General features: G+C 37.8%; 1 protein-coding gene across 2 annotated transcripts in view; it reads left to right on the forward strand.

Annotated features, from left to right (window-relative positions):
- The first annotated feature begins 1,746 nt into the window (after positions 1 to 1,746).
- Positions 1,747 to 17,915, forward strand: part of mmp16b (matrix metallopeptidase 16b (membrane-inserted)) — a 38,560-nt gene continuing 22,391 nt past the window's right edge. For both annotated transcript variants that reach the window (XM_079875504.1, XM_079875505.1), the window contains exons 1-2: positions 1,747 to 2,146; positions 14,564 to 14,712. In XM_079875504.1, coding sequence (XP_079731630.1) covers positions 2,027 to 2,146; positions 14,564 to 14,712 — 269 coding nt within the window. In that variant the 5' untranslated portion in view covers positions 1,747 to 2,026. The remainder of the gene's footprint in view (positions 2,147 to 14,563; positions 14,713 to 17,915) is intronic.

The following is a 17,915-nucleotide window of genomic DNA, read 5'->3' on the forward strand; positions in this document are numbered from 1 at the left end:
CCCGCCTATAGGCGCACATTACTAACGCGCTCTTTAAATAACAAAAAAGAATGTGCCACATAGTGCCGGGTGTATGATAAGCATTAAATATGCTTATTTTTCAGGCTAGAACAGCCAATGTGCATGTGCAGTTCTAAGCGTGCTTGTAATGGCACACTTCATGTGGACTCGCAGTCTCGTGGCCTTAAATTGCGCTTGCTCGCCAAGTGTACGGGACCCTAAGGTGTCCCATTCGGCATTTCAGCGCTCAGAAGTGTGCTCGCGAGCGCCGCCTTTGTGCCCTCGATACGGACTTCGGCGAAGCGCACACTTTCGCACCCTCCACATGAGTTACCTACCCAGGAATCATTGCGGACGCCAAATCAGATAAATGGAGGAGTTTCGTGGCTGTTTGACTTTCGGTGGCATGATGTCATCAAGCCTGTCCCAAAATACACTCTCGCGTGCCCTCGTGGACTCGAGGCCAGCGCCCCTAAGGTCTGCACTTCCTGACGTCACCAAGTGTGAACTCGAAGGAGGTCCACAAGACCGGAGTGTGCCATTTTGGATCCAGACTAAGACCGCGTCGCTTCCATTATGAGCGCGCATACCGCGCGGCTACATTTGAAATAACGAACTTGCGCGCGCAAAAGACGCGATATGTGAGCAGGCCCTAAGAAGACTGAGGGCACTTCTGCTTTATATATGGCACTAGATGACTTGTGTATTAACTTTAAATTTAATACTAAAATTACAGACATGGGGTTTCCATGTTTTATGGGGACTTTCTATAGACATAAAGATTTTTGTACAAACCGTACTATATACTATAACCTTAAACCTATCACAAAAAAATGTCTGCATTTTTACATTTTCAAAAAGCATCACTTAATAGCCTATGATTTATAAGCGGTTTTCCTCATGGGGACCAAAAACAATGTCCCCACAAGGACAAGGATTTTTGATATTACCATCTTTGTGACACACGCACGCACGCACGCACACACACACACACACACGCACGCACGCGCACGCACGCACGCACACAAACAAAACACTAAATCTGTACATTTCTTAATATAGTGAACCACCCCCATCTTGTGGTTGACATGTCCAATGCTAAACAGATGTAGGCCTACCTTTCAAATCTCACATTTTTCTTTCTTTCTTTTTTTTATAGATGTGATTCAAGGAGAAATGTAGAAAGATATGCAGCAATTAAAATGCTGTGTGATACAAATGAAATAATTAATTAGGCTATTTAATGTCTCCAAATATCCACAACATTTTTAGAATAGCAACTTTTTTTTGTAAAAAATAAATAAAATAAAATAAATAATAATAATTTTTATAAATAATCATAATATATTTGACATATTATTTTTTCATTCAAACCACATTGAACAAAGAGGAAAACATGAAATCAAATGGAAGCAGGTGGTTGCACCCAAACATAGAGAACAATACAATATGGAAATAAAAAATAATTATTGCCTGTTCTGCCCACTCCCCTGGAATCAGAGATCTAATGTTGTTATTATTATTATCTTATTAAAGAGAAGGATAGTAGCCTACTTGACGACTGGAAATTCTGAAGTTGTTTTGCCAGAAGTCACCGTCAGTGTCCCCCGTTTCAGTGTCCCGCCTACTTAAAACCCATTTTTACACCTTCATTGATCAGTGATTGACAGGCGAGAAAGAAGAATGAAGGCAGAATGAATGGTGCCTACTAGTCAACAAGCATCACTGCCCAGTGAGTCAGAGCGCATGCGCAGTGCTTACGCTCTGCATGCTGCTCAATATAGAAAAGCAAGCTGCCTGTTCGCCAAAGTAACGATTTAAAGGAGAAGAAATGTCTCGAAATAGTGCTTCAGATATGCAAGATGAAATAAGGATTGCCAGCCAAATGACAAAATGTGCGGACGCCGATGCTTCTCCGCGCTCCGATGGTTTCATCTTCGGTCCAAAATGCCACTTGCTTAACTGACATACGAGGATAGAGACATAAACAGTCATTGATAAAGGGATATAAAGCAAATCTACAAATATGAACGTTACGTTGCTTAAAAAGCGAAGGCTGGACTGTGTGTATGCGGTGCTGTTTTGGCTCCATCACGGTGTGTGGATGTGCTGTTCCGCGGCCGAAGAGTATCATTTTAGCGTTGAGGTAAGACTGGCCCAACATCAGCATCAGCATCTTCTGCTTGTGTGTTGACAATACGCTTTTACTAAGACCTACAAAAACACGATATATTGCAGCCAGGTCATAAATAAATCAGGACAGCACAGAATCACGTTGAATCACTTGGTGGATCTGCACCATGTGCCGCCTGATTATGTGAAATTGAAGGCTATATATATACAGCTGTTCTAGTCTGGTCTTATCTGTGCTCAGTTAACAGGAATGCAATTCTATTCTGTTATACCTAGTCTAGTAAACTGAGATGTTGTGCTGTTCTGTTCTATTCTAGTCTAGTCTGGTTTACCCTATGCAATTATCCTGTGCACTGAGTTGACAAGAATGCAATTCTATCCTGTAATATTCTATGCAAGTCTATACTGTTGTATTCAGTCATTTTTGTATGCAAAGTAAAAATTAATATTCTGTTCAATTCCGTACACCAAATTTCAGAATGGAATGGACTATAGAGTAGAATTGAAAAGAATAGCATTTGCTTTGTAGTACAGAATAGAATAACATATAATTCCTGTTTACACTGTATTAGAAACGAACAGAATAAAATATAATTCCTATCTATTTTGTATAGTGTGTATACAAAGTGTAGACTCTCATTCCTGTTTTCTTAGTTCACCAAATTACAGAATAAAAGAAAAGTAGGTTCGACTAATCAAGAATGGAATAGAATTCTTCTATTCTTTGATACACAGTAACCAGAAACATGTTATTTTATTCTGTATTAAAAAGGAAACTGAAATGCTATTCTATTCCATTCAAGTCTAGTCTATCATATTCTGTGATTCGGTGTACTAAACATAATTCTATTCTTTTCTATTGTGTGTAATACAAAGATGCTGTTCTATACCATTCTAGTCTAGACTATTCGATTCTGTGTGCTGGAATATAATTCCTATCTTTGCATACATTGAAATGCAGAATAGAATTAAGCATATTTGACTAAACTAGAATAGAATACAATTCTATAATACCATTCTTAGTCATAAGTAGACATGAATTCTGTTCTGTTAAATACTAATTTAACCTATTCAATTGTGCACTGATTAAACAGGAATTCTATTATATTCTATTATATCATATTCTATTCTGTGTACTGATCGATACTATGAAGTATACCTTTAAACATGCTTCATACTCAATTGTACACTGTTACGCAATTTAATGTACAAGCTCCTAATAGCTCCTAACACTGCACACTCATAGGCGAGAGAGAGAGAGAGAGAGAGAGAGAGAGAGAGAGAGAGAGAGGGAGGGAGAGAGAGATCAGTAACAATCAGAGCTACTGCTCCTTCCTCCAGTCCAAATCCATTCCCTCAGAGATGACAATCACACGCCTCTAACGGGCCATGTGACAATCATTGAGGTGATGGAGAAAGCAAGACCTTGATTCACTCAGTGCTACTCAACCACAGACTCTTGTGATTATGTGAAGTACATAAAGATTATCTAAGTTGCTTAGCAAATCTCCCCCAAACTCCTCTGGGCCGAAATGGGCGCAAATGTGATGTTTAGTGCTGCTGGCAGCGCTGGTTGACATTGAGAGAATTTGTCACCCGCCTGGTTCTGTTTGGCTGGGAGGCGAGAGATGTAGAGGGCGTTGTGCCAGTGGATCAGCTCGTGGTGGACATGCTATTGTCATGATAAGATTGATGCTGTTTCGGAACAGGCTTTATTGATGAAACTGTCCTTCACAAATTACAACAATACCAGTCATCAACAACAGAACCATCAGAATGCTAAATGAATGGTCTTCACTCCACTGTTCTTCTCAGCTCTCTGCCACCCATGTTGCTCCTGTGTGGGTTTTTTTGCTGGCAGGGCTGCAGTGGTTGGCAGCAGTTGTGAGTTGAGTGCACAGGTCAGTGGTCTTTGGGGAAGAGAGAGAGAGTGTGCGTGTGTGTGTGTGTGTGTGTGTGTGTGAGAGAGAGAGAGATGAGTAATGACTGCTCGGAGGGGGGACTTCTGATCCCCGAACTAGGAATAGACTAGAGAGCGCAAGGTTCAAGGATTCAGCAGAGAAATCAAGATTGGACCCCCAGGGCTTTAATTACGCACGTCTTTCGCATACAGGTGCAAATGTGCTTAGCTTAGTGCTCAGTTGATAATGACATTTCATGTAGCTCTGGGTCTATATGTGATTAATAGAGAGTCAGGGGTTGTTGCTACATGCTATGGACCACTGAGATACTGTAAATAGTCATACTGGTTCAGATAAGGCTGTGGGTTTTGTAGATGATAAGTAATTCATTTTTAATGAAGTTTAAAATGCATTTGAATGTCATGAAGAGGTCATAAAACCAATGATCAGATCTGATTTTCTGATAAAAAGGATGAAAAAAATCGGTTGGGTATGTTTAAACGACAACGATGTACTAAAAACAGAGAAGTTTTTCCTCTTTCCGCGTACATTCGACAACATTGTCAAAACGATCCCTGTTCACGCGGATCTGTGAAAACGACTAAAAATGCTGTATTATTCATGCCAGGCCAGTAGATGGCGATGTCACTTTGTATAGAAACTACGCGCCTGTAGACTGAACATGTAATACGCATGCGCATGACGTCACCGTTTTTTGAAACGATAACGGTATTGTTTCCAAAAACTTGCACTTTGAAACACGTTTTCAAAAGTTTGCGTTTTTTCAGGCCCAAAAAACGCTGTTGTCGTGTAAATGAGTGGTCAAAAAAAGTTTTACGTTTTAGTTGAAAACAGTGTCGTGTGAAAGGCGCCTTATAGGGATATTCCGGGATCATTAGAGGCTCAAGCAACAGCACTTGTAGCATAATGTTGATTAAAATGAATATTGACTTGTACCTCATTTTCATTAAAATAAGCATTGCAGTAAAGTATCAACACTCTCTCATGACAATTCGTAACTTTACATTTTGAAGAATTGGTGGTGAATTCGTGAAAATCTACACCCAACTGAGAGTTTGGTTTAGGGGTGGATCTTCATGCTATGTTTTTCTAAAAATCATATGTTTTTGTAAAAAAAAAAACATCAATTCACTGCCATTATAAAGCTTGGAAGAGCCAGGACATTTTTTTTATATATAACTCTGTATTCGTCTGAAAGAAGAATGTCAATTAGGGTTCTTCGGCTTGTAACAATAGCAGAACCCTTTTTATAAGGTTCCATAAAGAACCAATGCTTTGAAAGTGCTATATAGGACTTTAATGGTGTTATAAAAACCTTTTCAATGATATTTATTTTCATTAATATTAGTATATTAGTATCTTCATGTTATTAATATTAATATTATTTTTTATAAATTATTTATTAATATTGTTTTTTTTAGCCCTCTATCTGTCCTTATACCTTGTTGCCTCTATCTGGGTTTTACTTGTTTTTTTTTTAAACAGCATGTTGTGTCAATTAGGTACTTTTATTATTTACTGACATGGCAGATTGTATCAAAAATGACAGTGCTCTTACAACAGAGGTTAGCTGAATATATTAATAAATAACAATTGACATTGAACACGATACAGTTATGAAGACCAAGTTCCAGTGAAAAATCTTCACAATCCCCTATGATGTCTTCACGTCCTTCATTATGTGTGTATTCTGAGTGGCAGTTTCTCTCTGCAGACGATGAGGTGATGATACGGGACAGCATCTGAAATACACAATCGAGTTTAGAGTTACATTGTGTCTCTTCCATTTGATTATGTAAAAACTATTATGTTCATGAAGGTCAAAATTAGCAAAAATGGACAGAATGAGCCCTTTACCATGTTAAAAGGAAAAAGTGATGTAAAGTCATGGTATAGCTTTAATGTTGTTTTGTTACTGGGTATTTTTAGGCATAAAGTCATAATTAAAAAGAAATCAAACAATATGGATCATAAATTCTATATCTCTGTTACTTACTTTGTGGAGAAGAGAAGAGGAGTATACTTAACTGAACAGAGCTGCTCACACTTACATGTTCAGTTAAACTAGAGAGAAAAAGACATGATTGTTAGGAAATGACTGTTACAATTTTTAAAGTTATAATTTATAGACATTTTAAGAAATAAATCATTTACCTGTTGAGAGAGTATGATGACAGTCTGTGTAGTAACTGTAGTTGTATAGCTGAGCTCCAGAAAATCAGCAATGAGGAGGCTTTGCCAGTTACAGATTTGGAAAACAAAAAAGCAAGAATAAAGAACCCTAAACTCTAACACAAAGGACCAATTTCAGCATATCAAGGGTTCTTGATAGAACAATAGAACTGTTAGTTTAAAGAACCATCTTTTTTTTGAGTGTAGGATGACTTGAGGTTGAGTAAATCATGGGCTAATTTTCATTTTTGGGTGAACTATCCCTTTATATAAATCATGCTCATGGTCACAATAAGCAAGCCAACATTCATTACATTCTATATCTTTCATACTATTTACATTTCAATCTATATTTTAGCGTGTAAACAATCAGTTTTTGTAAGGGAACTCTGGAGTATGACTTATGAGGGAACCAGAGATTAATCAAAGATCAAATAAAGGAAAATGACATGGAACAAAAAACAGTGAAGTAGACATTGGGTGCCATGTTCATTAATCTGGAGATCTGGAATAGATTTATTATCAGAAGTTATTATGGGGTGTGTTTCCCGACTCACTGCTTTACCACCATAGTACCTTTAAATTACTGACATGGCATCTGAGGACTATTTTCCTCATTTTCCTCAGTTATTTAGCTTTATTTCCAGATTCAATTTGGCTCGTTCTTACTTACTAGAGCACATGCGCACCCTACAAAAACGTTCCTTTAAATCTCTTGACAAACTAAAAGACGTAAATTACATTTGTATGTATTCTAAATAAAAGATATAGATTGTAATGAATGTCAGCTTGCATATTTGGCTCAAGATAAGGATGTATTAAGTCCATGTCATGAAAACAAGAAGCTCTGCTTCTAACCACAGGTCGAGAGCTGTCATTCCAACCACACCATCCAACCATGTTACTACAGCTTCGGGAAACAGTTGTGACTAGTTGATTCGTTTCTCCAAAATAGTTAAGCAGCAAGTTACATAGTTGTACAGGAAATGCACCCCATAGCGTTAAAATGTGTGAAAAATAACTAGTAGACACTGAAAACAAAATCAAGACTTTGAAAAAGGGCATAAAAGGTACCGTTTAAAAACCACTTAGCAACCAAATAGCAACATCTTGGCAACCACCCACAACAACCTAGCATTATGGCTGTGAGCTTTGTATGGACAATCACCAAAAATCTCTTTGAGTGTTGTGAGAAAAGAGTGGAAATAAACCAAATTTCACAGTATCGCGTGGGCCTGAAACCTGTCCTCATAATGCACACCATACACTTACTCATGTGCTTGCTGATTAAAGGCATAGAAAGCAGATAAAGGGGGTTGTTTGGCTCAGCAGGAAGTTGCTGAAAGAAAAGGGGAAGGAGGGAGAGACAGACAAAAGCAAGAGTGGGTAGTATATTCCTGGCTTTTGGTTAGTGGGCAGGATAACACTTTGTTTTACAGTGTTCTTGTTACATATGTTACATGTACTTACCATAGTAATAACAGTAAATTATGTATAATTACATGCAACTAACCCTCAACCAAATCCTAATCCAACCCTAACCCTATAGTAAGTACATGTAGTTGCTTAATATTACTTAGTACTTAAATATATTATTACACTGTAACAATGACACCTTAAAATACAGTGTAACTGTGGGCAGACTATGTAAGCAGCACTTGAGGTTTTACCTCTCTGCCGTTGGTTAGTTTTAGCACTGACCCCTAGGAAACTGGTGGTGTTGCCCTCTGGAAAATATAGCAGCTAATTTGCACAAAGAACGGTTTGCCTGGAAACAGTAGCACATTTTTGGATGCAACTGCATTTCACATACCGAAACCTGTAATTGACTTCATTGATTGGCTTTTGCTGCAAGATGCAAATGGGAGAGAGAGAAAGAAAGTGAGAATGAGCTACAGAGAAAGACAAGTGAGAAAATTTTGCAGTGGAAGGAGAAGAAAGACATGCTCCCTTAAGCAGAAACAGATGAAGTCCTGAGCAGTTCGTGTTCATGCAAATCATGCAGTATAAAGTCAAATGTTTAAAGAGAAGTTAATGTAAAAAATGCTACAGTAGAAAAACCTGTCAGTAACTATAAGTGGTAACACTTTATTTTAAGGTGACGTAGTTACATGGTACTACATGTACTAACTATAGTAATAACCGTAAAGTATGCATAATTACAAGTAACTAACCCTCAACCAAACCCTAACCATTACTGTATAGTAAGTACATGTAGTTAATTAATATTACTCAGTACTTGAGTAAGTACAACATAACTACGTCACCTTAAAATAAACTCACAATAAAGTAAATTTAACTCACGGTTAAAACATTTTTTAAGACAATACATTTAATTTTACTTTAAAATACAAAGGAAAATTTGAAAGGGATGAATTACCATATTAGTTACATTGAACATTTATAGTCACATTAAAATTATTATATTCTATAATTTAAAGTCCCCCTGGGGTGTAAATTCAGCTTTTAATGTTGTTTAAATGACTGTGGTGTTTTTAATATGCTTTAAGACAAACCATGTGCAAACTCAAAAGTCAACACCATTGCTGAGTATTTTCTCCTTAAAACTGCAGTGAACCAAAGACAGTCTCAAAAACGTGATTTGAAATGTTTCTGACTTCACAAACTACCTTGTAACCAATCAGATCAACGGGTGATTGACAACGAGTGGATCTCTGAGCTGGTGTGAGTGAGTGGAGGCGGGGCTAATTTGCATTTTCATAGAACCACGTATACTAAATGAGGCAAGGGTGTAGAGTTACATTCAAGCTATTTTAGAGCATGATGATTTTTTTCAAGGAAAAAACGTTTAAAATTGTAATTTTGGTGATCAAAGATGAGTTTTAAAGGATAAAATGATTGACTACAGGGGGACTTTAAATACATAAAACTGGGAACAATAAAATATGCAATACAGTCAAAAAGCCACATCATAATGACTGTAACACTGACAATTTTGTTGCACTCAAAGCTGCAAGTTTTCTACCATAAATGTATCAAAAACATTTACAGCATTGCAGATATAAATGACAAAACAGACACTTTGAATGTGACTGTACTCATAGAATATGTAAAAGCGCAGTCTCGTGTCTCACTCTGTTTCAAGAAAACCTGTATTTATGATGGGGTTTTCATCTTTAGTGGATACACTCAAGAGTCTTCATGAGGTACACTATTGTTCCAACGTCCTCCAGAAGGATGTTTTCATCATCATCGCGCCATACCCTTTTTCTGTCTGTCTCTGCCATCTGGTATAAATGTGGCAGCAGCTTCAGGGTACTGATCATTTTCATGTTGTCATGGTAGGGCGAGACGTGCGACAGGATGCACTCCACCACCTCCGAATGACTAAGCACTTTGAACATCAATAAAACCTGTCCTGAGCTGCCTCGCTTTTGAAATCAAACCTCACGTTTTAAAGTTCTGCTTGCACATGCGTCATGAGAGTTCAGCTTTAGCCCTTCACGGAGATTCACGTCATCTCTTTGTTTAGCATCTCTTCTCTCAGTGGGTAATATTCACTCTTGTCAGATTCTGTCAAACAGAGATAATTCAGGTTCTTTTAAAGCATAATCATTTCATTAAGAAAGCCTGTATTATTGTAAACACTATAGACAAATCCTGGAACAATTTGATTTGGATGATTTGGCTCATTTGGATAACATTTGTATTACTGTCTACAGTTACAAAAATATTAATGGTCCATCAACTTGCATTGTTGAGTGAGTCAAGGCAATTAGGCAAGTGGGTAATATACACAAAATAAATAATACGGTTTTCTCCATAACAATATATATATATAAGCTTTATTTATTATTTCGACTGGAGCTTAAATATATTTAATTCAAAAGTGTAAAACAAAATCAAACATTCACCCAGAAAGAATAATGTTAGACAACCAGAGAAATATGGTGAGACATGGAATCAATTATTAGGTAAAATATGGTTGTTTTAAATGATTTTACAGTATGTTTAAGAAGTAACTGAATGCACATGTAACGCGTGGCTGTAGTAGTAAGTGCACAACCAAAAAACAGTCCTTAATAACAAAACTCGGGAGACACAGGAAAATTACAAAAAATACAGGCACAGAGAGAAACCAAATTAAGGGTATGTTTACATGACAACGATGTGCTTAAAACTGAGACGTTTTTCCTTTGAGTTTTCCGCGTACAGGCGACGCCATCGTCAAAACGATCCCCATTCACACGGATTTGTGAAAACGACTGAAAACTCTGTATTCTGATGCCAGGCCAGTAGATGGCGATGAAACACTATAGATTGAACACGTAATGCGCATGTGCATGACGTCATCGTCTTCAGTGATTCGCTTTTTTGTTGTTTACACGGAGATCGTTTTCAAAAGTTTGCGTTTTCAGCCACCCAAAAGATAGTTGTGTAAATGAACGGACGAAATGCATAAAAACTCCTCCGTTTAGTTAAACGTGGTGTCATGTAAACAGTCCCTAAGGGTACGTTTACAAGACAAGATGTACTAAAAATGTTTTTTTCCTTTGCATTTTTTGCGTATAGACGACAACGGTGTCAAAATGATCCCCGTTCACATGGATCAGTGGAAACGACAAAAACCGCTGTATTATTATTCATGCCAGGCCAGTAGATGGCGATGTCACGTTTGTAAAGAAACACTACGCTCCTATAGAATGAACATGTGATACGCGTGTGCATGACATCACCATTTTCACAAATTTGCTTTTTTGTAGTTTACACAGTGACGATCACAGTATCATTTTCAAAAACGTATAAAAAAAAAAAAAAAAAAATCATTTTCAGGCTCCAAAACACTGTTGCTTTGTAAATGAACGGCCAAAACGCATAAAAAGTTTTCAGATTTTAGTTGAAAGCGGTGTCGTGTAACGGCCTAAACAGAATCCACATCCTGACAGCACCATCGTTCAAAAGATTTTTTTTGTTTATATTTCAAATAAATGCTGTTCTTTTAAGATTTCTATTCCTCAAAAAAATCCTGATTTTTTTTTTTATCACTTTTTCCACAAAAATATTAAGCAGCACAACAGTTTTCAACATTGACAATAATAAGAAATGTTTCTTAAGCATCAAATCATCATATTAAAATGATTTCTGAAGGATCACGTGACACTGAACAGGAGTAATGATGCTGAAAATCAGCTTTGATCACAGGAATAAATACATTTTAATATGTATTCAACTAGAAAACAATTATTTTAAACTGTAACAATATTGCACAATATTGCTCTTATTACTGTATTTTTTTATCAAAGAAATGCAGCCTTGGTGAGCATTAAAAAAGACTTATTTCTAAAACATATTACCGACCCCAAACTTTTGAACGGTAGAGTATCTTGTATTGTACACAATTAGTTTTTCTTTTCTTTCTGTTTTTCCCTATCTTTGTTCTTTCTTTGCTTTGTCGGCTCAATAAACGATTAAACTTGTGAAAAAAATATACAAACAAATCTTGGAGAGATTGGCTCGTTTGGATGAAATTCCTTCGGTTGGGGATGTTGGAACACTGTCGGACCGCAGAGAATATGTTAATTATACGATCATGTTTGCTTGATGCTTAATATTTCACCTAATGTTTTCATTACATTGCTTTATTTATGCATAAACATGAGTTTGTGAGCGCCTTTGTGTTTACCCGCAGAGCAATCATGGTTTTATTTGACACACATTGAGTACAGTATATTAACGTGGCAACATTTTTTCCCCCTTCATTGACATCTTTAGTGCGCATCAGTTTGGCTGAGCTCTGTATTTATAGCTTCACAAGAGAGTGATTACAACACCCGGAGGATGACAAAGTTGCTTCTATCTATGACTCTTTATCACCATGGTTACACCCTGCCATCCCAGACCCCTACGGCTCTATTGCACATCTGTGTTTTCTTCATATAAATTAGTAATCAGCCCTTGTGTTTGTTAGAGACGCAGAGGCTGATTAATGCTGGAGAATCAATTTGGCTCTCAACCGTTTTTGCTCTCATAATGAGAACTAGGCCTACAATATAACCTAATGTCCTTCACACGGTACACCACTAAGATTGTATATATATATATATACACGGTATCATACGTTTACATATACAAACATTCATACTGAATTATTGATTTAAGTGGCAGCAGAGCACTAAAACGTTTAGTTTGCCTTTTGTTTATAGATTGTTCCAAAGCATATTGGACCTCAAGTACATTATCTTAAAAGCTCTTTCCAGCATAATGTTGTTTGGAATGAAATGATCTTCACATGTACCTTCAGAATACCACTCTACTCGAATCACCGCTCTCATAGGACGCATTGCAACAGGCCATTACTGTTCATTTCAACAACAAAGAGAGTTCATAAAATGTTATTTTGCTCACACGTTAACGTTAGTGTTCTCTAGTTGTGCCTTTTAGTGAATTCAGTACTACATTTTAACATACTACTCTTTCTGTTTCTGCTATTTAAAGGTATGGTAAAAGTAGTAGGCTAAGAGCAGTTTGCTAGGATGCAGTTCTGAATAGATTTTAAAGGAAGCGTGTTACATGTTAAAACTGATGATGAAACTGTAACCGTGAAAGTTTTTAGCCATTATTTAACATCAAAAAAAGTGGTTGTCAACTAGAGCAACCTAAAAATGGCCGCAGCTCTGTTCTGATAGGTGATAGGGGTCATGTAAAGCAGAAATGAAACAATGCTAAATGCTAATAATAAATTGGTGCTAACAATATAATGTAATGCTTAGCAAAGTAAAAGAGCGGCAAGACGCTATATAAATCTACTATTGTTGACGTCAAATGCCATGTGACATTTCCAAACAAACTGCAGTACTTTCTCATTTGGTAGGCAAAATATATCAAAGTCTATATTTAGATTAAATGCAATTAGTTGAATTTAAGAGCGTTATTTTTTTATTTTATTTTTTTTTACATACTTAAGTACGACTTGTAATTTCACATTTACTTCTATTGTCTTTGAAATATGGTTAAAGTTTCCTGCCGAATGTGATGAGCCTTTATGACAAACTAAAATGTACTTTAATTCCATATCTATTGAAACTTAAATGTCATGCATTTAAATATTGGCTATTTGTTAGTTCGCATTTGAAATGATGAAGCTGCAGTTTAGAACATTTCAAATACTGTATATTAACTTTAAATGTGATATTAAATAACACACCACAGCTATTAATCAAGTACTTTACATGTGCTTTGTTAGTGTGTACTTCTCTAAAACACAACAAAAGATTAAAACAAAATTATTTAAAATACTCTTTAAAGTAAAACATTTAATTTAACATTATTATTACAAAGTGTACTTAAGTGTGTTAAGAAACATTCATAAAAGTGTGCTCTCTTTAAGTACACTTAAGTCTTTGTAGCAAATTAGCTTATAATTGATTATGAATATTTGAATCAGTTAATAGAATTAACCTAATGTAGTAAAATTAATATTACAATCAACCCACCTGTTCGTCCCGTGAACACTCAGTGTTAATTGTTTATTAATTCTAAGAAATATTCATTTCCAGGGGAGGGAAATGTCTTTCTTACTGTACAGTACTACTAAGAGCCTGTAGTCAAAATCTAAATCGTAAAATACACTTTGTTGCAAGCCGCGAATCAGAACCAAATTCGTATTGTGCACACGTTTTATTAACTAAATCACAAACATAACTAATCTAAACACACATACTGTACATACATGCATAGGTAAAATAGTGAATGACAGAATGAAACTGGAAGCAGGGAATGGAACTATGGAAAAGATCCATTTAACTATGAAAAGAACCATCAGCTTATCGTTTTCAGAGCACCTCATTAAATGTATACTTGCATGGCCTTTGCAGTGGAAACATTTCGTGAAGTTCCTGAAGAAGGATTTTGATGGTTCCATTAGTCTCAATCGATTTCTTCGGCGTTGAATGCATAAAAGTTAATGAACTTTAGTGGTTTGTTTGACTCTGTTCTGGTTGAAGGTTTTTGTCCTATATGTTTGCCTGGTAATTTGCACTTCTGATGCTGTGTATGCATATACAATATTGTAAACAGTCCTATTCATTTATTATCATGTCAATTATTAGTTGGGCCTGTGCAATTCATGGTAATATTAATCAATTGCAATGTTTTGTTACTTTTGTGTGATTACCACCCAGTCGCCAATATACAACCTTGGTCCTCAAGCAAAACCATCTGAGAACCAACGTAAAATGAAGCCCTAAACATAGGCTTCCTTTCAAGCCTTGTGAGCCTTTAGCTCCTTCTCATTGTTTTGTTGTTCAAGCTACAGCTGATCCTCGGGCTTTAGCTGTGGACATGTTGTCAGGTTTTGTTTGTTCTGTCTCTTGCAGGCGTGGTTACAGAGGTATGGCTACCTCCACCATACACAACCTAACATGGCCGTCCTGCGATCAGCGCAAACCATGCATTCTGCTATTGCTGCCATGCAGCACAAGTACGGACTAAACATCACAGGGATGCTAAACAAGGACACTGTCGAGTGAGTACTGCTAAGCACACATATGATACATACAGTAAAGTGTCCCCTGTTACACTGAAGCAACACACTATAACAAAACACCCTTTGCGAAAATGAAGTACACTTTAGCATGAACTTTTAAAAAGAGTACTTATTATGGAAATAATATTGTGTATTGTTGAATGTACTGACAAGCACTAAAATAAAGTAAGCTAAAATATACTTTAAATGTATTTTTTATTGGAACTTGCACTGTATTTAAATGTATTTCTAATTACGCATTTGTAATGATGAAGATGCAGTTTATATTGAAGTATTTCACGTTACTACTTTACTAGTTCTTTACAAGTGCTTTAGTATGTTAGTCAACACATCAAGTGTTCTTCTTTAAAGCATGACAAAATATTATTAAAACTTTTAATTTAACATGATTACAAAGTGCACTTTTTAAAAGTTCTTTTTCACAAGGAATTACAACATACTAGGCCCATTCTCATGAAACCATGACATTTTCGCCTAACCCTAAAGCGCTATTATTTAAACTCTGTTACAATAAGTCTTGAATTCATAAACAGCTATTTCACCTTGTTACATTTCAAATGTTTCAGGGTTGAATGTTACTGAGTTGAAGGTCAACACAAAAATAGCTAAAAACGGTCTTAACTATATTATATGTCATCACACCACATGTGTAAACATAATGATATTTATATAATGAACCATGTACTGTAGTCCAAAAACATGGACTAAAAGAAATACTGAAACCATGATATTTTTATTCCAGTAAAAGTTTTCTAATAAATATTCTATGTAACCCAATTAAACTGTAATAGTGATGAATAAGGACATGCAAGTTGGCTGATTTTCCAGAAATTCCATAAAAACACTAAGCATTAACTCTATCAAACAATATGAAGTTTTTTTCCTTCAATTTTTATCAGTAGTAAGTGATATGGACACAAATGACACAAATGTTTACTGGAAATGAGTCATGTATCACTTTTTCTTTGGACTGAAAGTTTCAACCCTGGTCTCTGATTTTTAGCTTGGACACCGCATGCACATTTTCTACTGCTTGTGTAAGTGATTTGAGGAGAAAAGCACAGTGTTATAGAGCATAACACTCTCTGTTTGACCTTGTAGTCAGTTTCAGTCTGCCTTTAAACAGTTCTTTTTATTCTCTGTGTTATGGTTTATTGATCATTAAGATCAGGCCTTGTTTCTCACATTCAGTGATATAAATAAATATACTGTATCATCTTTTATCTAAACATCCTGTGTAGTAGGTTTGCAAATGATAATTAATGTTAGCTGTTATTGTGAAATTTCATCTCTTATGTAACATTCAGTAAAAAAAAAAAAAGATTGTTATGAAAGACAACAGCGGGTTTCAGGAGCATTTTTTCATGAAGCTACAGAAGCTGTGATTTTGATGACTATAATTTGGTGCTGAATGTCTGTTATATTGACATTGTTACTTTCTCTTGTTTTATTCTGTCTAGTCTTAGTTTTCATTGTCATTGTTTGGTTTATTCCTAATCACTCATCTTTTGTCATAGTTTCAAATTAAGTACTCATCTGTTCCCAGTTCCTTTGATTGGTCTCCCTGTGTATTTTAGCCCTTAGTTCCCTTTGTTCAGTGTTCAGTCTCGTTTAAATCAGTGTGGTTGTGATAAACTTGTTCCTGTGATCTCCTGCATGTTCTTTGTTACATTTTTGGATTCATTAAAGACTGTTTTTGTTGTCTTTGTGCGCTCATTTCAGCCACAATGTGACAGAAGACCGAACAAGAAATAGATCTTCCAGCAGTCAGATTTCTCTGTTTAGGGCAGGAAAATAAAACCCTCGAGGACCACACGAGTGACTTTTTAGACCTGGCGTGCCTTACCAGCTTAAATGAGCGGTGTAAGGCAGGCCTAATGATTCTCGAGGGAAATTGACTGCATTTATGGAGTGGGTGCTGGCTAACAACAACTCTCCTATGACCATCTGCCTCATGGATGAGGCCAACGCCAGCCACACTCCTGACCCAGAGTCCCAGCTGCCATCCACCAACACCCAACATGGTGTTTATGCCTGAGTCCACCGCAGACACGGAGCCCCGGTCCCTCCATGGATAGAGCGCCAAAGCCAACACCTGAGCCATACTTCGCCCCGGAGTATGTCTGACCAGGTGCGTGAGCCGGCAACATCGTCAGTATCAGTGGGTGTCATCGAGGAGTTTGAGGGAATGGAATAGAGCCCTGCCCATACTCCCGTTGCTGAGAGTGAGCTGTGCAAGGTTTCTGTGTTATTGTTTGAAGAAGTGGGATTTCTCCGCAGTCTCCCATCCCCGAGGGTCCCACTAAGCTCCAAATTTCCTGCATCTCCATTGGTCCCTCCCTGCTCCAAGTCTCCTGCGTCTCCGCTCGTCCCGCCCAGTTCCAAGTCTCCTTCGTCGATGATGGTCCCACCTAGCCTCCCTCTCCCTCCTCCTCTACCTAAGCCAGCCAGTCCTTCTTCCCCGCTTCCCCTGGCTCCCTTCAGTTTCTCTGCATCTCCTCTGTTTACTCCACTCTGTTGTGCGGATCCACCTCGAGTCTTCAGGTTGGCAGCTTCGCCTTGGCACGTGGATCCCCTGATTTGGCCTCGGGCTGCTAAGCCAATCACTCCACCTTGGCCCGTCAACCAGTCGGCTCCACCCCACCCCACCCCACCCCACCCCCAACGGCTCCACCGGAAACCATCGTCCTTACGGCTTCACCGGGCTTCCTTGTCCCTCCGGCTTGGCCTTGGTCTGTTGTCACTCTGCCTGTGCCATACAATTCCGGCCCTTTGGCTACGCCTCATCCTTCCACCCCTTCCGCTCTGTCTGGCTCCGCTTTCCCTCTGGCTCAGCCTTGGTCCTCAGTCACACCAGCTCCACCTCAGTCCTCTGGCAACTTGTCGTCTCCTTGGCTATGCCTGGCTCTCCAAATCTCCTGGCTCCACCACTGGTGGTTGGACCGCTGACTTCACCCTGGCTCCTGCCACCATCGGTTCCACTTGTCTTCCTTGCAGTGCTCTGGGTTCCCACCTGGCTCATTCATCTCCTCCCTGGCTCCTCCTGCATTCATCTCCTCCCTGGCTCCTCCTGCATTCATCTCCTCCCTGGCTCCTCCTTTGTCCTGGGTTGTCCCGTCTGCCAGTTCTTCTTCCTCCTCCCAAGCCCCCGCCCATTTCCTCTTGTTTTGTAGTTTGCACGA

The sequence above is a fragment of the Squalius cephalus genome (assembly GCF_949319135.1).
Source record: "Squalius cephalus genome assembly, chromosome: 7".
Lineage (NCBI taxonomy): Eukaryota > Metazoa > Chordata > Actinopteri > Cypriniformes > Leuciscidae > Squalius > Squalius cephalus.